Source organism: Citrus clementina, unplaced genomic scaffold (genome assembly GCF_000493195.1).
Source record: "Citrus clementina cultivar Clemenules unplaced genomic scaffold, Citrus_clementina_v1.0 scaffold_5, whole genome shotgun sequence".
NCBI classification, from domain to species: Eukaryota; Viridiplantae; Streptophyta; class Magnoliopsida; order Sapindales; family Rutaceae; genus Citrus; species Citrus x clementina.
The window spans coordinates 6,713,388-6,740,544 of record NW_006262201.1 but is presented as its reverse complement, the minus strand read 5'-3'; the positions used below and the strand labels follow the sequence as shown (position 1 = coordinate 6,740,544).

Genomic DNA, 27,157 nt, shown 5'->3' with positions numbered 1-27,157 from the left:
GAAGAACGTAAGGTGTGCATTTAATTTGGTATCCGATTGTTTGATACCACATCTCTATTAGCACCTCTCATGTTATCCTCTTGGCTATCTAGAAACTGGATCCTCAGACTGCTGAAGCCATCGACCAGTTTCTGTTGAAATTGAGAGCCTGTGCTAAGGGTGATTCGACCTTCACTTTCGTCCTCGATGATCCTGCTGGGAACAGCTTCATTGAAAACCTGTAAGAGATCATTTGAATTGAGAGTGAAAGACTATTTTCTGAACTCCAATTGTTTCTGCTACTTTAATGCTTTAGTTTGGATGGACGGTTAAATAATTCTGGGGGCTGTAGTTGTGTAAATGCCCTTTCTCACATTCTTCTATTCTCTTTTGCTATTTCTTATTCATGCACACTACTCATGTATAAAAATGAAAATAGGGAACTTTTGAACTAATCATAAAGTGCAGTATTTATCAGATTTCCTGATCTCTAACATCTCTTGGGGTGGATGTCTATTCTTCTTATCTCTTGCAATGCTTTGAATCCTTAGTTGGTTATGTTTTATTGTAATATGGATAGGTATGCTCCATCTCCAGATCCATCACTGAATATCAAGTTCTATGAGCGAACTCCTGAGCAACAAGCATTGTTGGGGTATCTTGTTGACCCATCACAGCAGGGAGAGTCTTCTAATGTAGTACCATCTGAGGGGTTAAGCAGTACGTCTGATAAAAGAGAACCCCGTGGATCGGTTGGAGCAGTAGCTGGTCATAGAGCTATTGCTCAGAGCAATAGTGCAGAAATCGCTGATGCTTTATTTCGGTACTCAGCCCCGGAAGAGGTCAGTCAATTGCATGTATTTTTATTCTGCATTGCCTTTATCTTTTCTGTTAGCTTTGTATATTGTGCTAACCATTACATGTGTTTTGATAGGTGATGACCTTTCCATCAACATGTGGAGCATGTGCTGCAAGTTGTGAGACTCGGATGTTCATGACTAGTATCCTTTTTACCTCCTTTGTATGTTTGGTGGGCTTTCTCATCCATTTGAATTCCCCCCTTCCCCCCTTATAGAATTTACATGCTGAAAGTCTCTTAACATCCTCGTTCATGTGATGTTATCTTGTTATTCCTTGTGTTTTAACACTAGTCTATTTGTCGTTGTAACTGAATTTCAATGACATGCTTATTTGTAAAGTATGCGAACGTTTGGTGTTGCCTTTTGTTTTTCTTTCTTTACCATATTCATTATTAGCATAATTGTCGTTCTCCTGTGTGCCTGCATAATTTTTAATTGGGATGTTACACGCAAAGTTTGTCGACCTTAACTATGTACAGGGATTCCATACTTCCAAGAAGTAATTGTTATGGCATCCACGTGTGATGCTTGTGGCTACCGCAATTCTGAGGTTTGTAACTACTTGCTTCTACTTCCCTCTTGCATTTTTTATGTTGCAATAGTCATTGTACTTTTTGTGTAGTTAAAACCTGGCGGAAGAATTCCGGAAAAAGGAAAGAGAATCACTTTGTTTGTGAAGAACATTAATGACTTGAGCCGTGATTTAATTAAGGTATGTAACGGTGCGATACAGTTAATCTCGATTGCAGTTTAAGTTATTTATCTGGTTTCGGTTTGCATTAGGTGATTTTTATATTTAGAATTCTGTTATTCTTCTTTTAATTGTAAGCGTAGCATTTTGTATTCAAAGTATCCTTGGTTAGGAACATTTAAGTTCCGTACTTCTTTAGTATTTGCTTTGTTCAATAGTTTACTTTTTTGCTCAAAAGTTCCATTTTTCATTTCTCTGAATGGTACCTTCTTTTGTTTTCTTAAGTGTCAATGACTTATGTAATTGTAGATATCTAGTCAGAGCCGAAATTATTAATAGGATATAGATGTTTCATTGCTGTTTCCAAAAGCATGGAAGACCTATGGAAACTATATTTTAATTATATAGAATTCTTATGGTTGCATTTAAGAGGAATCTCTACTGTTTATTATGTAGTGTACCAGTAACATCTAATTCTAAAATGCTGCTCCTTTATAAATTTCCACGCTGCTATTGCATCTGAAGTATATTATTTCTCAGCATCAAGTGCTATTTTGGTTTATTTTATAAATTGTTTTGAGTTGATTTTTATCCTGTCTTAATAGTGCAGCTTTGACATATTATGTTTGTAGTTTGTTAAGTTATAATCTTTGTCTGTGATGAGATTAGTTTTTATTTGTTCTTGAGATGAAGGTAAAATATCAGTTTTTGCTTCTTTCACTTTAGCCCATTTTTTTATTTCTTTTTCGGGAATATTATATTTCCTTTAGCCGTTTCGTAAAAATAAAGTTGTGGGGTGAATCAGTCGGATACAGCTGGTGTCAAAATTCCAGAGCTTGACTTGGAGCTGGCTGGTGGCACTCTAGGTGGAATTGTTACAACTGTTGAAGGCCTAATTACAAAAATTAGTGAAAGTGAGTATGACTTTTCTGCCTTTTTTATCTTTTTACATTTTTCTTCTGCGGACATAAAGCATCAGTTTATATTTGCAGGCCTTGAGAGAGTGCATGGATTCTCTTTTGGAGACAGCCTTGATGAAAATAAAAGAACCAAGTGGCAAGATTTCAAAGCAAAGTTGAACAAGGTATCTTTATTGATCATGACTTCTTAGAGAGCATGCAAATTCAGGATTTTTTGGTTTTTAATATAAAGAGCATCGCCATGCTCTCAATTATCATCCGATATGCCTAGGAGAAGGAGGGAAAAATATCATTATGTAGATTTAATAACAAGGGTACCTTGGGCTCTGTGTTTCAGAAAATGCTAGGCAATGATATGAGTATATTCTAGCCAGGCCACTTGTAACTCTTAGATATCTACATATGCTTGCATGAAACTGTTGGGCATGAGCTCATCCAATTAATCTTGTCAAAACACAAGGCTCAGCTCAAGTGAACATAGATTTAAGAATATTTTGAACTTATATCAAACTCCTGTGTTGTTACTAATTCAATTCATGGTTTAAAAGTCTAAATGATATCTTATTTTCTTTGATTTTACTCTCTTTAAGGAGCATAATAATGTAAGTAATCTCTTGTATGTATCATGTGGTGTGTGTAATAATTTACCTTGTCAAGTTTGAACCTCATTAAGTGATCAAAAGCTTGCTTAGGTTGCATCACTAATTTGGCCACTTTGTTTTCTAAATATTCTCATTCATTTATTTTTAAATCACTCATTATTAATTTTGCTCAATAAATTATGTGATAAATACTCCCGCCCTCAGAGTTTCTGTATATAGTTAACTAGTTTTTCAATATTATGGTCTGACAGCCAATATCACTTTAACTGGATTGCTTGTGGTGTGTGTTGACATTGGCATAATCTTTTCTGTTTGCGAAATTGCCACTATGTTGCTAGGAAATTATGTCAATTATTGTTTAAGATTAAAACTTCTTAGAATTTGTGTTGTCAAAGAGAAATAATAACGTGGTCTTGTTTCACTTAACCTTCTTCCCATAACATAATTGTTTAATCTCTTGTAGCTTCTGAGTGTGGAAGAGTCCTGGACTTTAATTCTCGATGATGCATTAGCAAATTCTTTCATTGCACCAGTGACTGATGATATTAAAGATGACCACCAGTTAACATGTAAGTTTCTCCTGTACAAGGTTTAGCAATTTACACATATAGTTGAATTAACTATGCAGTACCTGAACCAACCTTTTTATTTTGTTGCGGCTGATGAGACTATTCCATAATGCTTTGTTTTCTGTCATTTCTTTGAGGATCTGGATCATCGTCCAAAATTTTGCTGTCACTCATGAGCTGTACCTAGAGTGCAATGACTAGGAAGAGACTTGATTATATGCATAATAAAAATAATAAAAATATATATTGCTTTCTATTGAATTAAAATGCTAAAGATTATTTGGATTTGTCATTCATGAGTTATGTTCTTTACTAAAATAGTCTTATATTAAGTCTGAGGTTCTTGGTGAATCCTAACAATTCTTCTGATCAAATGATTTAGTTGATGAGGGTTTTCTTTCATTCTTCTTGTCATTCTTTTTTAATTTTTGTTTTATTTTTTATTTAGCAGCATTTAGAAATTACTACATTGGTAGTTCGGATTTTGCTTCTTAATGTTATTGCATTGCTGGTGTTTCCAGTTGAGGAATACGAAAGATCATGGGAGCAGAATGAGGAGTTAGGTCTGAATGATATTGATACCTCTTCAGCTGATGCTGCTTACAATTCAACATCTTAGAGATTTTGCAGCTTTTGGGCTCAGGGTTTTTTTGGTCCTTCCTGTGGACTTTTGTCCCTTCCCTATGTACATATCCTATCTGATATGCCTTATAGAAGGAAAATTTTTCATCTTACAATCGTATTGGTCTTATTTCCGGGATTGGGAAATGAAAGTGTGCACGAGTCTATAATGAATGAAAATTTTGTTTTGTAAGGATTATTGGACCTAGCATGGTTTCTTTTTTATGCCAAGCCATACATGTTTGTTTTAAATGCTTTATTAATTAGTTCAAGTATGAGAGTTTTGTAACATTAAATGTAAAATTTGTGAGATGTAATGTAAACCTTTCAACAACTCTAAATGTCAGACATTTCGAGTGCAAGTTTTGCATCTTTTATCTTATGTTACAAATATTTTTATGGGTATCAATTACCTGCTTATAGAGCATAGCTAAGTCCTTGAAATGGAGGATCAACCCCAAGCCTTGTTATAATGGTTACAGTTCAATTCTGTTTGGGTAAGACTGTGCTCTCTAAATTTACGTTTTCTGTCTCATTTTCTCGTTATGGTACTCAGATTACTCTCATTTAGCAACCAATTTGTTTTCTATTAATTGATTAATCTATAAATGGCTGTTATCTGACATTCAATTTTTGTATCAGGTTGTCTATAGAATCTATTAAGAACCCGAGAGCTCAATTCTTTGATTCATCATAGAGCATCAGCTTCAGAAGTTTCTTTTTCGTCAAACATTTGGCAGTCTGCAAGTATAATGACGAGAGAAAACTATGTCAACGTAGGACAACCATTGAATGAGCTTATTTAACTGTAATTAACAGTGAGCAGTACATCAATTGCCATAGCTCTTGAATCCTTGGCAGCTTGCCTGTTTCCTGTGAATATCCTGTGAGTATCACTTGTCCATTATTGAGAATGAGCAGAATATTTGACATTTTTATAGCATTATTCCAGCCATAGACTCCGAATTTCATCGCTAATTGTAGTGCTAGAATTAGTGAAGTCTTTGAACTACATGTGGAACATAGAAGACAATGCGGCTAAAACAGACGATGAGATTTAGTGGTACATAGTTTGTGTTTTTATTTATGTTATAATGCATTATAAGTTGCATCTTGATCTAGCTAGCAACTGTAAATTCAGCACATAACCTAGAAGAATGTGAGCATGATTAATTCCGTCTGTTTTAGTAAGTCTCATCATAAATCTAAAAATGTTACAATTACACAAAATTAGTAGAATTAATAGGATTTAACGATGTTAGATTGAGCTGCTCCTTTGCATAGGATATGCTCAAACACCTTGATAATTTCGTGGTGTTTTTAGTTCTTTCTGCCTGCCTTTTAGCTGCTAGCTGAGGATCCTTTTTGACTTGAACCCATTTATAAAGTAAGTATACTGGGTCAAAGTTGGCCTAGTTTCTTATGTAATACACAAACCTTTGCCTCCTTTATATAGTACTAAAATAAACTAATTGAATTTCAACTTTTTTTTTTTTTTAAGTTGTGCTTTTTGCATGCTTGCATGAGAGTCAAGACTGCTTTTTATTTACTTATTTATATATTTTTATCTCCGTTGCTTGTGCTTCTTTATTTGCCAGATTGATGATTAAAATATGTTTGTACTATTTGAAACAAAAGGGTTCTTTAAAGTGTAGGTAGGGTATTATTAGTACAATTATGAGAATTTTATAAGGTGAAACGTAAAATGTGTCACATGACATAAAGCCTGCTGCTATTTATATTTTAAAAGGTTTGGACGGGAATACGAAACCAGACATATTATACATCAACCATTGTCTCTTATTATTAACTCAAATCAGATGTTTTCACAGGCAGCTCGCTCACCTTAGGGGAAGAAATAGTTGCTACAAATTTCACATTTTATGTTAACAAAATTTGTAACCTTTTTCTGTTGAAATTTTGATGTTATAGCCATGCCCTTGAACTGAATGGGGGAGATTTAGGGTGTGTTTGTGTAACGTTTTGCACTTAATGTTTTTCGTTTTTCAAGAATAAAAATTAAGAAAATTTGTTTGGTTGACAGTTTTACATCAGTAAATTAAAAACAAGGAAAACGGAAAGTTTCCGTTCAACATTTATAAAGAACACTGGACAAAAACATGTTGACATAAAGGGAGGTGTGTAAAGATTGGTCTTCTTTGGGGCCCACATACAAATTTCATTTAATTTTTTTCTTTCTTTACTAAAGACTAAAGTCTCATCTCTCTCTTTGTAAGCCTACTAAAAATGTTTCCATGAATAAAATAATTTACATAATATATGTCTGACTTTTAATTATTAAATTATAAAAATAATATAGAGTGATAATTATAAATTTATTTATTTGATCAAAAGTAAAGACTAAATTAATGTAACTAAAAATTAGTTTGGAAGCAATGTGACATGATTTATTTGTTTCAAGTATGATATTTTTTTCCCTCTTTAATGTTTTAACCGGTGGTTATTACTATATATATGCAAATAATTAGTTATATGTGGATGCAAAAATAATATATATTGACATTTTTATAGTATTTTTTGGATTGTAAATTTGAATTGCCCACAAATAAACTACTTTAAAAAGAAAAACAAGTTATAGTTAGGTCCATTTGCAGTTTATTTTATTAAATTAATAATAATAATAATAATAATAATAATAATAATAATAATAATAGACCAGTTAAAAAAATACTATTATTGAATAAGTACTAGTTGAAAAATGTGTTTTATAAAATATTATACCAAAAATTTTTTTATTGCTTTTCTTATTTTCCGACAAACAATCAAACACATTTTTACTATTTTTCATTTTCATATACTATTTGAAAATAAATTAACAAACGTATTTTCAATTTAAAAAATTTGACATAAAAAACACCAATTAAAAAACAATACCAAACGCACCCTTAGTTTCTGGTTATGTTATGTTTAAAAAGAATGAGTGAAATTGTTTGTCAATTTCCAAATATATGCTTACTAGTCAAAGGGTGCGTTTGGGATTGAGGTGGTGTAATTTTTAAGGTATAGCTGCTGAGAAAAAAAGTTGTAATTATAAAATAAAAGTTAATAATATATAGTAAATGTAAATTTTAAATAATAATTTTGATTAAATTATTAAAGATATAATAAATTTTTTATTATACAAGTGAAAAATTATATTACCATAGTTTCTAAACTACAGCAGCTAGTCTTACTAAATACTTTAGTGTTGTAGCTTGCCTAACTTCAATTTCAAACGCACCTAAAATTATATTGGATGGGTGTATGCATTGTGTAGGAGGCTTTCTTTCAGAACATGTATTTGATATTTGAATCAACAAGATAGTGAAAAAGAAAAAAAAAAAAAACAACTGTAAACTCATTATTTTCAAATAACACTGTACCCACGTATAGTTTTACAGTTGCTTTTGGTGCCGATTGTGTTATCGTTCGTTAAGACTCTCTATCATTATTTCCCTAGAAGACAATCTAGCGAAGCACTTGAAATGGGGGGGGGGGGGGGGGGGGGGACAAACACCCGCCATGATAGGCAAGTGAGTTAGTGAGGATTCAAACTTTTGGACAAGTTGGGTTACACAAAGTATAGAATTTGTTGTCTCATTGTGCACTTTATGTGTGGGAGTTGGTTGTTTCCTCAGCACTTTATGCTCTTTCTTTCTCTCTCTCTCTCTCTCTTTCTCTTTTTCTTTCTGATTATTGTGCCAAAATACAAATTAATCATTTGATCAACAACTTGCAACCACACTTACTGCCTACTCTTTACTTGTAATTAACTCATTCCCAACTCATTACAAGCAAAATCTAACCATTTTCTTTGTACTCTCTTTTTGGAAAGCAAGCAAATTGCTTGTATTCAATGCAACTTTCTCTGATTTTATAAAATCATGTTGCATTTCTGAAAATCTTCTGTATCATCTTTTATAGTGTTGTCATGTTGAAATGGATGTATTTATAACTGTGATTCTATTTGGATAGATTCTTTAAAGGTTGATGCAATGAAGCAGCTCATAATGTGAATGTGACATAAATTAATCAAGCGTTTGATTAAAAAAAAAAAAAATTAATCCTCAATTTTTATATTCCAGTTAAGTGAATTAACAGAATCAAACGGAAGTATTATTATTTGGAATTTACCTTATTAATTGGACTGCTGTAAAATACAAATGTAGAAAGATACCAGCCATAAATTATTTGGAATTATTCACTAGAATTCGGGATATTTGCCATAAATTTCCCTTGAAATTATTGGAGATATTCTTTCGAGGTTCATCAGAATTTATTAAAATCTTCTCAGAATCATGTGTTTCCCACAATCAATGGACTTAAATTCTAAAAAGAAGTGAATGAGTTTGGGTCTCACCAAAAGAAAATTTTTTTTTTTCATTTTTGTTTAATGTTTCATTAAAAATTAGTTATCGGAGGATTCGGAGCTAGTGAGCCTATTTTAAAACTCGAAACCTCGTAATCAATAATCAGAAATAATTTACCACTTGATAAATTTAGTCCATATAATTATCTAGTCAACCATGCGATTGTTAGGGTACAAAATAAATTTTAAATTGATCCACGGGAACATAAATTCAAATTAAAAAAAGAAAAGACACAGAAAATTTACATAATTCATTATTATTTTATTGCCACCATCATTCATAGTCGAAAGGTCGAAGTAGTGGTAGATTAAATCTTGGTTCAACAAAATTTTAAACTTGAAAAAGTTGTGACATGAAAACCATAAATTCAAGGAGGTTAAAATTTAATATTTACATAACATAAGTTAAATTTAAATTAAATGTCAACTTAGGTCAAAGTGCTCGTTTTATTCTTCTTATTATTGTTAATGTCTAATTGACATTTAATTATCTCATCAACCAATCCAAAAACTCACATCAAAACTCAATAATTAGTTAATTTTCTAGAACAATGTTAAACTTAATTACTTTGGATACTCAATTCAAATATTTAATGATGTGACGTCTTATGTGTCATCTATTGAACAGATTATAAAAATAATAAGTTAATAATTAATATCATACATATGAAAAAAAAAAAATTGATGACACATCAATGAATATCTCAACTAAGTATTTAAATTTAGTAAATATAGTAGTATTGAATTTTCACATAATAAGAAAAACAGCCTTTTTTACTATATTAAAAAAAAGGCCAAATTCTTTGTTGAAAATTAATAATTAAATAAATCGTGGCAATGACACGCTCATACATCGTCATACGGATTATGGAGCTTCCCTGGCCCCTAGGGGGTGAAAATGCAAAACAAACAAAACCTTGCTATAAATGAATAATTAATTAATTAAAAATAAAATAAACAAAAACGCATTTAAAACAAAAAGAAATTTCAGTTTTTAGTTTTTTTTTTTTTTTAATAGTTTTCAATAGGAAAATGCTTTCAATCCAAGCCTTTAATTAATTAAAACCAAGAACATAAAAACGAGAACAAAGCAGGAACGAGACAGACAAAAACGAAAGAGGGATTCTTCGGAATCACAATCAAAGCCTACAAATAAATAAAAAATCGAAACTTTCGATCACCCATTTGCATTTTTTCGAGATCTCGATTCTTCAATCCACCGAAGGTGACCCCTTTATTCCTTTTTGAAAGCTGAGACATTTTGTTTCGTCTTTTCTTTTTTTCTGTTTTGGCTAATCTCTTTGTAATTTCGTTTAATTTGATTATATTTGATCTGGTTCTTGTTTGGTTTTGGTGTTTTTGTGTATTGCACATTGCCGCATTTGTTTTTTTTTTTTTTTAATTTCTAAATTTAGTCATCTAGGGATTTGTTATGTGCGTTTGCTTTGTTATTGTATCCTCTGAATTTATTTCTTGTTTTTTTCCGGGAAAATGTGGGAAAAACATAAGGGCATTTGGGGTTTTGTGTCTGAAATTGACTTAACAGGAGGAATTGTTTGAAATAATTATAGCATTCATATATTTTAGGATTTGGGTATTCTTGTTAAAACTAGTATAGATGTTGTGTGAACTATTGTTAGGCATACACGAGAGGACCAAATTAGGAAGTACCATGTGTATTGTGAGTCCATAGGTTATTGCTCTGCGAGTCTACGTTAATAGTTTCTTGGAAGTGGTTCTCATTATTGATGTGCGTAATATGGGTGATTTGGGTCTCTAATGGTTATTGGTGTTTTTTTTTTTGGTTTGGTGCTGATTGTTATGTAGTTGGTTGACAGGGATTGGTTTTTGCTTTGGATATGGCAAATTCAAAGGGATCATCAAACATCAGGAATTCGTTGTTCACTGGAAAGCATGCTTTACTTCCTCCTAAAAGTCCATTTCCGAGTATTTCCCCGGCATATAGTGATTATCTCCCAACTGGTGTAATTGGACCGAAAGCAGTTCAAAAGCCCCGAGAGGGAAGTGTACACCATCAACGTACTTCCTCGGAGAGCTTCCTAATGGAGGAGCAGCCTTCTTGGCTCGATGACCTCCTTAACGAGCCTGAGACACCTGTACGCAGAGGAGGTCATCGGCGCTCATCAAGTGATTCTTTTGCGTACATAGATTTAGTCAATGCTTCTAACTTAGATTATGCAGCTCAAGACGAGTACAGATATAAACATTTGGTTTCTGTTCCTTCGTGGGGACCTCAAGATATTGATTATCACAAGGACACTCGACATTCCCCTTTCTATGCTGAATTGAACTCTCTAAAGTTAAAGAATAGGGCATGGGACAATCCTATCAATGCTTTGCCTCATCCGGGTAACCTTCCTTCTGCCAGGGAGAATGTTGTTCTGCAGAATTTGGGATCTCCAGCACAAGACGCAGATGGTGTTCCATCTACAACAAGCGAAAAGCTGGAGACAGCTGAAGCTGGTCCACATGATTCAAAATCTTCCTCAGAGAAAAAGGATAATTCTCATGTTAAGGCTTCTGCTTCTGACACTGAAACAAAACGTGCCAAACAGTATGTTTTCTATTTTATTGTTCCTATTATCTAGGGTAATTGCATGTAATATTCATTTGTCACATTGTTATCTGTAGAAGGCTTTTTGACTAGTTATAATATAGTGCCTACAATGTTGCTGATGATTAGTTATCATGTACTGCGTATTTCCTGGAAGAATTTACAATCTCAGATCGAAATTCATTAATATTGTCGCATTTGTCCAAATTATAATTAGGAGAAGATATGCACTGATTTTAATCTGAAAAAGTTTCTTGCAAAATAACCGACGTCAGGATCGTTTAATGCACCAACTGAAGTATTGGGTGCTACTCTGCCCTTATATTTGTGAATCATCTTCTTGCTTCCAAATAATAATGTCTGTTGTCTCAACAGTTGAATTCTATTTTGGTTTGAAAAGTGATTTGACGTTGCCAAGTTTGGCTTTTGTTACCTCAGAAATGTTTTGACCAACTATTATACAATTGGTTTTCTCTTTTCTGCAAGATGCCTAGAAGTTAAGTATCCATTCACTTTGTTATGTCTGTTGTTAATCATGTGAACTCTTGAAGCATACAAAAATCTCCTTAAATAGGGTTTTATGATTAATTCAAGTTTTAGTTTTGTGGTTTCACTAAATCTTTGTGTTAGGGTTGTGATTCCATGGATTTTTTAATGCCAGAAGAGAATACGTTATTAGAGTATAGAAATGTGAAATCTAAAGAGTGGTTGGCATATTTTTGGATGAGATTTAAGGTGATATATTTTTCAGTAGTTTTTTGTTACTGTATAATGCAGACAATTTGCTCAACGTTCGAGGGTCCGAAAACTTCAATACATAGCTGAACTGGAAAGGAATGTACAATCTTTACAGGTAAGTACATGCAGAATTTTGTTATATAATCTTGATTCCTTCGAGTTAAAATAAGGACTGTTTGTCTGCTTTACTGGAAACTGATAGTGGGATACATGTGCATTACTCCACAGGCAGAAGGTACTGAAGTTTCAGCTGAGCTTGAGTTTCTTAACCAGCAGAATCTTATTCTGAGCATGGAAAATAAAGCCCTGAAACAACGTTTAGAAAGTTTGGCTCAGGAGCAACTTATAAAATGCTGTAAGTTTCTGAACTTTAGGATAAGGGTCAAGGTCTTTTGTAAGCAATCCTTTTATTTGCTTTCTGTTTGTATTTGTTTAAGTGGCTCCTCCAGATGAGTTTGATTAAGCTAGTTAATATTTTTTTGTTAAAGCCAAAATGGAGAGTGAATGGTATGTATGAATTGTGACGTTTGTTGTACCATTGTCAAAAGATCTGTTTAGTCGGCTGTGTACTCACAGTCAAATATTCTGTCCTCTTGTTGATTTTAACATGACTAGGAACAGGCTATGGTTTGATTGTATTCATTCTAAGATTAAGTAGTAAACCAATAAAGTTATGATTGACTTAGGGTGCTGATATAAATTGCATTCTGGAAAAGGTTATCCACATTTTTGGGGGTTTGGCAGATCTTGAAAATTCTCGAAAATTTTATAGCATGCAATCATTAATAGCTAGAAGTTTGAGAAAGAAAAAAGAAAAATGGTTTCTTTCGTCGACAGTCATTCTGTATGCCCATGAAATTGTTTCAAACTTGCATGTATGGAAACTCAAAACTCCCTTTTCCATTTACTGAATTTTCCTACCTAGCTATTTGCATAATATGATTACATGATATGTCTATTACTAATAAAGAAGATCTATTATAGTTTCTAGTCAGAAGTTTTATTGCTTTTACTAATGACCATAAACATGAAAATTGATAAATAACATAGAAACTGAGCAAGACAAGGTTTGAAAATTAGTTGAAAAATAAATCTTCTCCTCCACAATACTCCTGTATGTGTCTAATCCAAAATAGGGGAAATATAATGAATTATAAAAGGATCTCTTTAAAACTATCATTTGGATTTAGTATTATTGTTTGTTATATTACTTGTGAAGAGGTTCACTTATCTGAAGATGTTGTACAGTGGAACATGAAGTATTGGAGAGGGAGATTGGAAGGCTACGAGTGGTGTACCAGCAGCAGCAGCAACAGCAACCACCACAAAAACCATCCTCTAGTCATCGACGCACTAGCAGCAGAGATCTTGATTCCCAGTTTGCAAATCTTTCCTTAAAACATAAGGATGCCAATTCTGGCCATGACCCTGTGACTGGTCCTCTCCACATTTAGATAGATGATTTAGCTAGAGCTGTATTGTGCCACTACTTTTCCACGGTTGGTGCTGCGGCATGACCTTAATTGTCATTTCTCTTGTGCAGGATAAAGTCAAGCTCTTCAAGTCTTGGCACCCTCTATCTTTCTGATTCATCCATTTAGTTTTTCTGCTGTTTCTGTGCCTTCTTTCACCCTTTGATAACTTAAAGATTTTTATATGCGCCTGGTAGTCATTGCCAGAAAATTACATTTCTGGCTGATGACTCACCGGAGGTGGTAACTGAAAACAGGCTTCCTGTTTGAGCCTCTCCTGTATGTTCTAGTGGTCATAACTCGAGAAAATATGTTGCAGCTTCTTCTTCTTCTTCTTTTTTTATTTTTTATAATCCTTCCTCTAGAATCCTAGTTCCAAGTGTTTAAGGATATTTGAATGTGCAGTGCTTGTGCATTATGGTGGGATATTGTAACAATTTTTTTTTTTTTTTTTTCAATATGAAATCTATTTTCTTCTCCCGAGCTCAATTTGTATGTTGCAGAAGATGATTGAATGCCGAGGTCTGGCATGACTTGTATTTTTGGGAAGAATCTATTATTCTGAACAATATTGCTTACTTATTCATCTTCTTTGTGCCTTCCTAATGTTGCACTGAAACACAAGTTATGGAAATTATGTACATAGCCTAAATCTGGAAGTTTTGACACAACAGAATGACGCAGCTAAAGAAAGTCCTGTGTTCGAATCTCTTTCCTCCTAGTCCTAGCCAATTTAAGAAATCTGACAGCCTTGCCTTCTATATATATATATATATATATATATATATATATATATATATATTTTTCAAATTTTATGTTATCAGAAGCTTTACTTTTATTTCATTGCATTCGGGTTCAGAGTTCACGGGAAAACTCTTAAAGGGACCAAATTTAAAACTTTCAATTTTCAAGTTCTTATAAAAATAATAAAGTACTCTTTTAAAATAATAATAATAATAATAATAATAATAATAAAGTACTACAAAACCAAATCATAAAAAAAAAATTACTAAGACTATTATATAATGTCAATACCATATGAAAAAAAAAAGAAAATTATATTTGCATTTTTAATTTATGAGGAAAAATAATTATAAAGCAAAAGAGTTCTTACCCGTACAAAATTTCTAAACCTTAAAGAGCAAAGAGGATATCATACATTAATGTTACCTTAACGGGAATTTATAAATTATTTTATTAACTAATGTATAAAGTTTATACATTCGTTGTGTAGATTTTTCACACTATTTTTTTTTTTTTATATTTTATTTAGTAACCCCAAAATTCTTTTAAACTCTGTGGGCACAATGGCATCCTCTAGCTCTGTATACCCTCCGCCCTTGATTGCGTCAGGCAAAGATTACTACGAACTTAAAGAGAATGATTTGGTTACAGATAATCAAATATTTGCATACTGAAGATCTGGATGAAATTAGTGCAATGGAGATGCTTATACACATAATATCTCCTCCATTAAAGGTCATGCACATTTTGGTTTTACTACTGGATATCCTCTAGACTCTTTCAGGCATCCTTCTTTGACGGATTTGGTTCTCCCATTTGATATCATGATGGTTTTTTTTTTTTTTTTTTTTAATTAGATTCATATATTATGGCATGAAGCCCTCCAAATAACATCTGATCTAACAGGAAACCACCATAATACCCAGAACTAAGCAAAATAAAAATAGCCACCACAGATTTGTGGATTTGGATGGAAAATTTATTGGCATGGCATCTATAAACAAAGCTTTGAATGATGCCTTAATCCTGAGAAGTGCAAATGAAGAAGTGGCTGCAAGTTTTGCCATATTTTCACTAATTATTTCATTAACTCTTTCCAAATCTTCTCTTATATGGCAAGCAAACTGTATTGCGAAACACAAGCTTTTGATCAGCATTGAATTTCTGAAACAGCTTCTTTTCTAAATTTCCGAAAATGGTAAAAAGAAAATTACCTCTATTGCTCTTTCATGTCTAAGGATTCTCCCTTCAGGAAAATGGCATTTACATGATTCCTCTACAGAAACAAATCATATTCAGAAGCTCTCGCATTGAATCTCTAACATGAAGAAGATGGATTTTCCTAATAAGCCAAAAATGAATCACAACATAACTATAAGAAGTAACAGTGGCAAGAAAATTCTGCAAGCACTTGATGAAGCAGCAGTATGGGCATTGTTGGGTAGCCTTGGATAATCATCTGGAAGAGGCATCACACATTCATCACCATTAAACAAAATTCTTCTGGGAAATCCCCATCCTTCTCTGAAAGTGAAAATTCCAGAATCTTTGTGCAGTAACATCTCAGTCTGTACATTTCCACTCTCCCCGGCTTGGAGTAACATGTCATTGTAGAACTCAATCCCCCAAAACATTCCAGTATCATCTGAAAAATTAGATTGGTAAGCCAGAGAAGAAGAAAGAAGATGTTTTCCTTTAAAATGAAAATTCACTTCATAACTAATTTAGCAGCAGATGTTGCTACATTACTGGGATCAAAAGCTGGATAATGTTATCGGCAGAACATAGTTTTGGTTATTCATCATAGTACTCTAATGATAATAGTATGATATTTTAATAATTTGCTTCTTTCAAAACTCAAAATGCTCAGAAGTGAAATCTTCCACCCTTACTTGGATTTTAAGTAAAGATGAATTGCATAACTAACTTCTGTTATACTAGTATGCTAATCCGGTAAAGGAAAATCCTCCATTACTGGTAACAGACGAATTGATTTGAACTTACTTATGTAACCATACTGGTTAAGGGGCTTGTAATTGAAGCTGAAAACTTGAGTTACACTCTGCAAATTGGGATGCAAAGCCACCAGATTCCACTGAGAATAATTTTGCACGACATTTAGATTTGTGATTGTGATCTTGACTCGCCAATACTGAGTGTAGCTTTGTTTAACGTGCCAATGAACACGAACAGGGCACATGTGCTGCGAGCAAATGACTACTGGTGATTGTTCTTTGTTCGGATCATGCTTTTGTTGCAGTAAAGATGGTGTTTCACCATACCTGGCAGAATTTTATAAAGCAGTATTAACGGTTAGATCCTTATAGGATATTGTAGAAGCAACTTAAAGATATGTATGAAAGAGCAAAACAATTTTACTTTATGCAGTTTGCAGGAGATAATCCTTGGCAATGGCAGCTGCATTTAGGGCAAGGAACGATAGTATTATTGTAGAAAGCTGATAGAGAAACACAGCACTTTGGACTAGATGATGCCATGAATTGAGAGTAGATACAAGTCACATTCCATGTCCCTACAATGAATCCACAAACAATATTATTGCAAAGAAACAATACATCCATACGTTGATTCTAATGCGAGAAAGAATAAAATCTTAAGAGTTCCTTACGAAGAGCTTGTGTCCTTCGGCGCCCTCCATCAGAATAAAACTTGCTTGGTGGAACCTCAGTAGCATTGCCACAAGTATAACCGGGAATCCCCAGAGTGAAATTTTCAGGCATTTGGAAGCCAGTATAATCTGCGGAGCCTCCAACATTCATCTGAAACCCAGCAACAAACTTAGATGGATCCTGTGTCAAGGAAGATAAAACACCTCCTTTGCAACAATTAGCAGTTTGCTGATTGTAAGGAGCTCCTGGCAAAAGATCAACAATCACTGGAGACTTTTCGCAACAATGAGGAAGTTGCCCTCCTGTGAATTTACTACAGTTTCCTTGCTCTGTGGCCTCAGCTCCCCACATGTTCCATATCACTTCATCACCTTGCCATCCCCAGTTCAATTTCCAGCCAGGCTGATCGATATGACGATAGAGTTGGTAGTTGAATAGAGATACCCTCAGCTGCAAAATGGAAAATGAGATTGAATGAAATTTGGACCAAAATGCAAATTTACATTAATGTTGCTTTTGATGCAAGCTGCATACTCAATTCGATACTTATCAAGCTATTCAAAGATACCATATTCAAGCTGTTGGCAGGATGCAACAAATATAATACTACATTTTTACAGAGTTGATCGTTTTCCATCAGAAATGAAGTGGCATTTCATCGATTGGACTGTAAATTTGAGTAATAAGTAATTTCACATGTTATGAAACTTATAAATTCCGCTTCAACACATATAATGAAAATGTTGGGAGACTATAATGCATATATGTGTACATGAACAACTCTTAGATGCAACATCAAATGTGATAAAATATTTTGATGGACACCAATGAATTTTCAATTGAGATGACAAAATTTGACCCTAATAAAAATTTTCTAGAATTAAAAAAAAAGTTCATAGCAACATCTGCAATAACACATCTTAAATAGAAATAATTATCTAAAAAATCTGCTTGAAATAGTAAAAAAATAATTTGATTGTTAATAACATTTTTTAATTTAATTTTTTATATGTTGTGTTTTGATTTTATGAGGTATTAATGTTGTATTGTTTGTTGCCTGGTGGTCTCTAGTCTCTCTCTACATGGCATCACAGACAAATCCCATTGCCAATGTCAGCATGCCACGTAATACTACTGCTAACCCAATTGAAAGACAGCAATGCCTCCATTTGATGATGTGGCAAGCAGTTATTGGAGATTAAGAACAACATTGTGTGGGCCCAATTGATGCAGAGACTGATAGTCGAAGTGGTACCGCCCACCAATCACAAACAAAAGAATTCTTCGAACGACACCATGCACTCATGCACTGGCTGGCTTTAACTCTCTTCGTATTAATCTCTTTGATTCTTTTTTTTTTTCATTATTATTTTCTTAAATTACTTGTTTAAAATTGAAAAAAAAATATTTATCTATTTTCTAATCGGCTAATCCTAATGGATCAACTATTTACCTTAATCGAATGAAAAATTTTAAAAAATTATTTTTTAAGAAAAATGAAATGAAACAAAAATATTCAATTACGAAAATGAAAAAAATTAAAAAAAAAAAATACAAAGCCAAGAGAGAGAGAGAGAATTTACATCACTTGAACCAGAATTGGATTGCATGAGATCCCATTTGATTGTTATGTTGCCGTGAGGATCCAATGGATCGTACCCATCTGCAAATATCATCAAAAGGAAACAAATTCAAAATTAAATTGATATTTATCCTTAAAAATAAACCAAAAAAAAGAATAATTTTAATTTTTTTTTAAAAGAAAGAATAATACTTACAAGAAGATGATAAACAACTGATCAAAGAGAAGAAGATCAAAACCAGAAATGGTTTCATTTCTTTCTTTTCCCCTTTTTTTTTTCAAAAAAGAATTTTTTTCCTCCAACCCAATTCAAATTACACTATTCTTCACATAATAACTCAACAAAACTATACAAAAATGGTAGGAAAAATAAATGGTGGCTGGTTTTGTTTTCTTTCACTTCCTTCTACAAACTGACTGACAGAAAAGAAATGAGTGAGAGGAAAAGATATAAAAATGAATAGACGGAGAGTTTAAAAATGAGAGTATGAAACAACACAACAACTTGGTTTTATATTTGGGTATTTATATTTATTTGTGATAATGATAATAAATGCAATGAGAGAATGTTGTGTTATTTTTTATGTTTTTATTTATTAAAAAAAAACAAATTTAATTCCATGTTTGGGATGCTAAGATTTCGTATTTAATTGTGTAAATTAAAAATGATTCAAAGAATCAAAGTCCACGCGATAAATAATATTGCCTGGAATTTAGAGTTTTTTGCCGTTTTGAATTTTGATATCAAATCACAATTAGCATGTGAGTTTTATTTTTTATTTTTTCTTTCTTCATGCACTTTGTGATGTATTATTGTTGTTTTTTTCTTTTTTTTTGGGGGGGGGGGGGGGGGGAGAGGGGGGGTTAATGGCCATCTTTTTCAGTATGAATTTTCTGAAGAAGCATTTCGTAGAATTATTTTGGCAAAAAAAATGCATATTCCGGTTGTCTAAGGATAGTCTATATAAGTCTATTTCGCTCTAATTAAGTACTTTTATGATAAGTTTTTGGTTGTGCATTTTTAGTATGCTTATTTGGCCATCTGTTTTGACTCTGGCAAAGCACTTTGTAATAAATTCTAGGAATAACATTAATTCCTTGAGATTTTATTTTATTTTTTCAAAGAAATTACATAGCTTGTCTATTTGTGTCAAATAGGTCCATAAGTTTGCGGCACCTTCCTTGATGTAGCCCATCCGAATTACATTATAAATCTATTGATATAACAAGTTTAAAAATTATAATTTGAAGTCCGCCAAGACTTGTATATCTTTGATAACTCATATGAAGTATGATAATACATTTAAAAATTTGCCAGGGTGCACCTGCCTTGATATATATCATTTGAGATCCAACTTATTAAAAATTTACTTTATGAGAGATTTGCTTTTAAACCCTCAAACTCCTTTAAAATATGATAATATATTTTTTAAAAAATTTCAGACATGTTTTTTTTTATGTGTGCCATTTAAATTTCAATTAAGCCACCGAGTGATGTAATGTTATGAGAAATAATAATTCCTCAACACACATAAAAAAATTAAAACTCTCGACCTCAAGAATAAATTGAGGAAGTGTCGACCACTAAGTCAATGAGTGATTAACTACTATTGTTTTAATACATTAATATACATACTCATATAATCATAATTCAATATTATAAGATTATGTTCAGAATTCAGTAGGATGGGGACCTCTTTGATAAAAATAAAACTATGTAAAACGTGAGAAATTATGGACTTAATGTTATTTATATCCCAATACCTTTTGGCTGTATTTTTCGGGTGCTGATCTCCCCCACCTGCCATCTATTTTAATTCGAAGCACTTTATTATAATTTTTTGAGAGATTGCCAGTTGTATCTTAAAAATTAATATATATCACTTATTTCCTATTATCTTCATAACATTCAAAAAAAATTTTGGCATCAAAAAATTTAAAGGAAAAGAGCGGGTAAATGGTATTGGGAAAATATGCTCTTTAAAAGCATATGTGTTTATTTAATTGTAATAAATAATTTTTCTGAATAATAAAATAAATAATGTATTTTATTCAAATATCTTAATTGCATTAATATTTTGATTAAAGTCCATTTAATCATATTATATGTATTTATGTGTTCACCATGTGAATTCACAGAAAATATAAATATAAGTTATCTTATGATTAAATAAATTTAGTTCGTAGTTGATAAATAAAGTTGGGCACTTTATTTAGGTATAGACTGTAATGAATTTATTGAATAATTTGTCTTAATCATATATGAATTTATTGATGTAGTACAACTACATTGAATAAAATCACATATGAGATTTAATTAACCTTGAAATGACTGTCAAACTTATTAAATCTCATAGGCATTGATTTTACTGTAATCTTAATCTTGAGTTAATTATGATTTCATGATTGTAATTGTTATTCCATTTGAGTTACCAATGGGCACGACACACAATTGTAGTCAAGATTACTCGGTATCTTGGTGGGAGCATTTATGAGTATTGGAGTTATAGATTAACAATATAGAGTTTGTACAACACATTTCTTGATGGGTTTTTGACACTTGATCATAGAATTCTCTGGCAAGAGTGTGTCAATATAATTAGTATGTTGAAAATGATCATTAGAGAAAACCAGTAAGTATCAAGGAATAAGATGTAATTAAATCGATTGGACAATTGAGATATCGATTTATTTAACGATATGGTACAAAAGATTATGCAGTAAAGAAATCGATATGGCTTGGGACGAATTATTATTCGAGCATATAATTATGGAGGTCAGTTCTAATCTTTTAGTAGAATAGATTTGGAATTAAATAATTGGGCTAATTTAATTACATGCCTAATTATTATAGCCACTATTGTATGTTCCAAAATGATCACCGGGTTAGTTCATTTAATTGATTGTGCCACTACGGGATTAATAAGGAAGATAACTAGCTATTTGGATTAAAGCCTAAATATATTATTTAGTGGGAGGCTCCATGTAATGTACTTGTGTCTAAGGGGCTTGGGTTATTTTACAAGGTGGGCCCCTATGACAAGAAAGAAGTATCGTTACTTTTGGTTTATTATTTTTAATTTAAATCAAACTTGATTTAATAGAATTAAATAATATAAAAAATGGAACCTAGGGTTTCCACTAGAGAGAAATATAAAATGACTTAGTTTCTCTCAAAAGAGACAGAGCAATCACTTTATACAGATCAGAGAAAAAGATTTTTCTTTCTAATCTTGAGAGAAAAATTTTCTCGTGCTAGTTGCTTTAGTGGTGATAAAGGCATCCACACGTCAAGTGCAGATCAAAATTGAGTCATAGCTTGTAATATTATTTGGTGGTGGATCGTGATCTAACAGGAGTGATGGTGATGGATCGTGATCTAACATGAGTAGTGGCGATGAATCGTGATCTGTGAGGCTAAATCACTTCAGTGGAAAAAGCCAAATCAGATTTTCAAGGTACGATTTCTAGATTACAAATTCTTATATATTGTATGAGAGCGATCCTAAAAGTTTTTATAAAAATTTAAAAAACTGATTTTTCTCCAACAAATAGATCATTCTTGATAATTTATCTTGAAAATAGAAAATATATATTTATCATAAGAAAAATATTTTTAAATTATTAAAAACCACAAGAAAAATATTTATTATTAATTTTTATTCACACCAAAATATATACTTTTAAAACATATATTTCTTATTTTTAGTCATCAAATTGTTAATTCTAATTTATACTTATATGATTCAATTAATTTATAATTAATATGTAAATAAAAATGAATTTAAAAATAAGGGTAACACTGCAAAATTTTGATGCCAAAAGGATTATTGACTATATAAAAAAAATAAAAGAATAAATAATATATATTAATTTTAATATGGGAAAACTAGCAATCTCCCTGAATTTTTTTTTTTTTTTTGGTTTCCTCTTATTTTGTGGTGCTAAAAGAAAATCACAAAGCATTAAATTATTTTTTGACTTATTAATGTCATGATAAAATTTTCAAAATTCTTAAGATATTCGGATGTACCTGTCTTTTTGTAGTTGTGGCCAAACAGCAAAGAGCCATTAATCATGCAGATCCATTGAAGTTAATTAACCACAAAAAGTCAATTTAATTTAATGTCTTTAATTGGTTATTTAAAGATTTTAATTAATTGATTAGAGAGTTGTAAACCTGGAATCATTTATTTTGAACAGCAAACTAGGATCAATTAATTCGGTTAGGTTTTTTCGACAAGTTTTACAAAATATTCTGGTTTTTTTATAGAAATAATTTTAAATTAAAAAAATTTTGTAATGCAATAACATTCTTATCAAACAATTTAGATTTATATAGCATATCATTAGTATTAATATTAATATTGACATGTCTAGGGTACAATTTGAAAATTCCATTTTTTAGTTCTCTTTAGGATTTGCAGAATTTCTTGAATTTCAATTGGGATTCATGGCCTGTTTAGGATGACATTCGTACAAAATATTATCCCAATTTAGTATTTGGTCGATATTCGGGAGTTAAATTTTTCCTAATTCACTATTCAGGACGGGATAGGACATTTAAAAATCTCAATCGGGATGCCTAATGTCCCGAAATCTAAGTTGTTAATAGACCCATGGCTAATTGAGAGTTGCTCTTGATTAGCAGATACATTGTCCATGCAAGCATTTCTCAGAGTTCATCTCGATAGAGATCGCCCCTTATCCCTATTTCATTCCTCCAAGTCATTGGTGAATTCAATTATGAAATCAACAATGGCCTATACTTTGATTGAAGGGTGATATCTGTAGATAATGTCAAACTCATTGAGTTTCAAGAACCATTTGATCAATGATGAAGAAGGGAGTAGGTTAGGTTCAGGATGGTCCTTACAGATAATGAGAGTTTCATTGTCTTGATTTGTAGGAGGAACGATACCGATAGAGAAGGAGATAGTCTTATGAGATTGATCCATATGCTCGAAGTGCTCAGTTGGTCTCTGTTTTGGCGAGATCATTTCTTTGTGCAATCTCTTAAAATTTTAAGGAGATACTAGTGCTGATGATAGTGAGTCTTAGTTTGGGCCATGAATGCTTTATAGAGCATTCTTTTTGTAAGATTGGAATAAAATCTCAATTTTATGGCATCCTTAGATAGTGATGATGCTTGTTATGGTAGGAACCTTTATAGCCAAGTGATAAGTGCATATTTTCCATATATTTTGCTTTTAATTTCTCCATCTTTTTCTTATTTTGATCTTAAATATTCTAGTTATTTTAGTTAATTTTTAATTTAATAGGGAATTAATTAATATACATATTTTATTTTTTTATATATTTGCTAGTTATTTTTATTTCTTATTTTTAATTCATTGTATTATTTTATTGAATAGGGAATTAATTGGAGATTGTGGATAATAAAAAGGCATGAAGAAATTCAAATTGAGAAGGAATGAAGATTAAATTGGAAAAGGATTTAAATTAGAATTGAAAAAGGATTTCTTTATTCTTGTTGGAGAAGAATTCGGTCAACTAGCATTATAAAAAGAGAGCAAGGCAGCAAGAAGAATTCGGCAAGAAGAAGAAAAATCAACAGCCGAAATCCAATTGAAGAAAAAGGCAGCCGCTTGAATTAATCTCCATGATTGGTTTTGTCAATTCTCTTATTCTCAATTCAATTATGTTAGGCTAGATTTTTATTTGGTTGAGGGTGAATTCAAAACCCTAAATATGCTATGCAATTAAATTTAAATTCTATCATTCAATTTATTTAATTGAGATTGTTTATGTTCTTCTATAATTAATGTTCATGATTTATTCTTGTTTTGTTTGAGTGGCCAATTAGATAGGACTTGAATAAATTTTATTGCTAGATTAAAATTCTTGATCCGTAATTGTCTTGATATTTTAATCATTAGTAGCAGGTTGGAATCAGTGATTTCAATTGAAGAACATAACCTAGGTTAAATAATCCGAGCTTGTGTGTTTATTGCCTAGATCAACCTAATATCTTTCTTTGTTTAATGCTTCCATTATCTTAAATTTAAAGAGCTTGTTTTAAATTATTTAATGGTTAGAGATTAGGTGAAGAGCTTATTTTGCCTAACGACACACTAAGGAAAGATTGAGACTAACAGAGCTTATTGTTGTCTACGGTTGATAGTTTCAATATAAATTGATGATAGAATTAATATATTATGTGCATGTTTGGTGGTGGCGAATGATCCTTTGGTGCAACAATTAGCTCTAGGGCAACAAATGAGACCGTGTGGCGTATGTTCTATGGTCGGACATGCGACTGACATGTGCCCTACTCTCCAAGAGGGATCACATGAGCAGGCCAACGCAGTTGAGGGGTTCCTAGGCCAACCAAGACAAAGGTATGATCCCTACTCTAATTTTTACAATGAAGGGTGGAAGGATCACCCTAATTTTAGGTATGGGAACCAACAACAAGGCATTCCTAATGTGGCACCATCTCGACCACCGGGTTACCCCCAACAGCGGGTGCAACAGCCTTACCAAGTTCGGCCACCCCCACCTCCTCAAAATCAAGGTACGTCTTTAGAGGATCTTGTAAAAGCCCTCGCTACTAACTCTATGCAATTCCAACAGACTACCCAGACACAGCTCCAACATTTAGAGAATCAAATTGGCCAACTAGCCACATCTATGAGTAGGATAGAGGGTAGAACTTCAGGAAAGTTACCGTCTCAACCAGAAATTAATCCAAAGGAGAATGCTAGTGCTATGTCTCTCAGGAGCGGAAAGCAATTGGAACCATTATTAGCTAAGCCATCAAAAGTATCCACAACATTATCACCCTCTGTGACCAATTCCTCACCTGAGGCTCTTCCTTTAACAAGGAACGATGATTCCCACTCAACATTACCAGTCGATCCATCTGGCGAGGTAAGTATCCCCTCACCTCGAATTAAGACTCTCTCCATTCCTCCACCATTTCCTAGCAGATTTAAACAATCCAAGAAAGAGGAGCATGAAAAAGAGATCCTTGAGACCTTTCGTAAAGTAGAGGTAAATATTCCTCTACTCGATGCTATTAAACAAGTGCCGCGTTATGCAAAGTTTTTGAAGGAATTATGCAGCAACAAGCGAAAGTTGAGCGGTAACGAAAAGGTAAGTGTTGGAGAGAATGTTTCTGCTGTACTTCAAAGAAAACTTCCGCCTAAGTGCAAGGATCCAGGTACTTTCACTATCCCCTGCACTATTGGTAATACCAGATTCGAAATATGTATGCTAGATTTAGGGGCCTCAATTAATGTTATGCCATATTCGATTTATAACTCCTTGAATTTAGGTCCAATGGAAGAAACTGGTATAATTATTCAATTAGCTGACAGATCTAATGCTTACCCGAAGGGGGTTATGGAAGATGTTCTTGTGCAGGTAAATGAATTGGTCTTTCCAGCTGATTTTTATATCCTTGAAATGGAGGATGAGTTGTCGCCCAATCCCACTCCTATTCTGTTGGGGCGACCATTCCTTAAGACAGCCCGAACCAAGATTGATGTTCACGATGGAACCCTTACAATGGAATTCGATGGTGAAGTAATCCGCTTCAATATCTTTGAGGCAATGAGGTATCCCAGTGATGTTCATTCTGTTTTTGCCATGGATGATATTAATACTTTGGTGCAGGATTTCTTTAAATTATCCGGTAATGACAGTTTTGAAATTGCCATAAGCAAAAATCTTACAAAAGATGATTCTAAGGAACATGCAAATTTGATAAAGTTGGATGATGAGGTAGAGGAAGCTATGGCGATCTTAGATGGAGCAGTCACATTACGCACCAATGGGTATAATGTTTCTTACCTTGAATTGCCTTTATTAAACGAGAAAATTTTACCTTCAATTGTGCAGGCACCTACCTTAGAACTTAAACCACTCCCAGAACACCTGCAATATATTTACTTGGGTGAGAATGAAACACTTCCAGTCATAATTGCTAAAACCCTCACCCCAGTTCAACAAGAAAAATTAATTAGGGTGCTTCGGGATCACAAGACGGCGATTGGCTGGACCATTGCCGACATTAAGGGAATTAGTCCTTCCATGTGCATGCATCGTATTTTGCTAGAGGAAGGGTCTAAACCAACGAGAGATGCACAACGCCGCCTTAATCCACCAATGATGGAAGTCGTGAAAAATGAGATACTGAAACTCCTTAATGTGGGGATTATTTATCCCATTTCTGATAGTAAATGGGTGAGTCCTGTGCAGGTAGTTCCAAAAAAATCAGGCATCACAGTGGTCAAGAATGAAGAAAACGAGCTTGTGCCAACTAGAGTTCAAACTGGGTGGAGAGTTTGCATTGACTATCGTAAACTGAATGCAGCCACTCGCAAGAATCATTTTCCTCTGCCATTCATTGATCAAATGCTTGAAAGGTTAAGTGGTCACTCTCATTATTGTTTTCTTGATAGTTACTCAGGTTATAATCAGATCGTTATCGCTCCGGAAGACCAAGAGAAAACGACATTTACATGCCCCTTCGGAACATTTGCTTATCGACGCATGCCGTTTGGTCTCTGTAACGCTCCTGCGACTTTCCAAAGGTGTATGATGAGTATTTTTTCTGATTATGTGGAGAACATCATTGAGGTATTTATGGATGATTTTACAGTTTATGGTGATTCTTTTGATAAATGTTTAGATAACCTTACACTTGTTCTTAAACGATGCATTGACACTAATCTTGTGCTTAATTGGGAAAAATGTCATTTTATGGTTAATCAAGGTATTGTACTAGGCCATGTTATTTCTGAAAAGGGGATTGAAGTTGATAAATCTAAGATAGAT

The 27,157-nt window shown here is 32.8% G+C and overlaps 3 protein-coding genes across 4 annotated transcripts in view; 2 read left to right on the top strand and 1 right to left on the bottom strand.

Annotated features, from left to right (window-relative positions):
- Nucleotides 1-4,435, top strand: part of LOC18041597 (zinc finger protein ZPR1) — an 8,227-nt gene extending 3,792 nt beyond the window's left edge. The window contains exons 8-17 of the mRNA XM_006431684.2: nt 1-12; nt 93-220; nt 560-821; nt 914-980; nt 1,319-1,389; nt 1,462-1,551; nt 2,336-2,444; nt 2,523-2,614; nt 3,516-3,621; nt 4,143-4,435. The exon at nt 1-12 is cut by the window's left edge and continues 18 nt beyond it. Coding sequence (XP_006431747.2) covers nt 1-12; nt 93-220; nt 560-821; nt 914-980; nt 1,319-1,389; nt 1,462-1,551; nt 2,336-2,444; nt 2,523-2,614; nt 3,516-3,621; nt 4,143-4,240 — 1,035 coding nt within the window. The 3' untranslated portion in view covers nt 4,241-4,435. The remainder of the gene's footprint in view (nt 13-92; nt 221-559; nt 822-913; nt 981-1,318; nt 1,390-1,461; nt 1,552-2,335; nt 2,445-2,522; nt 2,615-3,515; nt 3,622-4,142) is intronic.
- Nucleotides 4,436-9,634: 5,199 nt separating this feature from the next.
- On the top strand, nt 9,635-13,928 carry LOC18041596 (uncharacterized protein At4g06598). Of its 2 annotated transcripts, none has more exons than XM_006431682.2 (5): nt 9,635-9,836; nt 10,450-11,186; nt 11,964-12,039; nt 12,153-12,279; nt 13,173-13,928. In XM_006431682.2, the coding sequence occupies exons 2-5, from the start codon at nt 10,471-10,473 to the stop codon at nt 13,376-13,378; spliced, it is 1,125 nt and encodes a 374-aa protein (XP_006431745.1). In that variant the 5' UTR covers nt 9,635-9,836; nt 10,450-10,470; the 3' UTR covers nt 13,379-13,928. The 2 variants fall into 2 exon arrangements, with proteins under 2 accessions (XP_006431745.1, XP_006431746.1); XM_006431683.2 differs by having other exon boundaries at nt 10,439-11,186.
- A 1,432-nt stretch (nt 13,929-15,360) lies between these two features.
- On the bottom strand, nt 15,361-18,830 carry LOC18041914 (COBRA-like protein 6). Its single transcript, XM_006431681.2, has 6 exons — nt 18,549-18,830; nt 18,354-18,433; nt 16,770-17,220; nt 16,520-16,673; nt 16,145-16,422; nt 15,361-15,785 (listed from the first exon to the last, which is right to left on the bottom strand). The coding sequence occupies exons 1-6, from the start codon at nt 18,604-18,606 to the stop codon at nt 15,502-15,504; spliced, it is 1,305 nt and encodes a 434-aa protein (XP_006431744.2). The 5' UTR covers nt 18,607-18,830; the 3' UTR covers nt 15,361-15,501.
- Between the last annotated feature and the right edge of the window lie 8,327 nt (nt 18,831-27,157).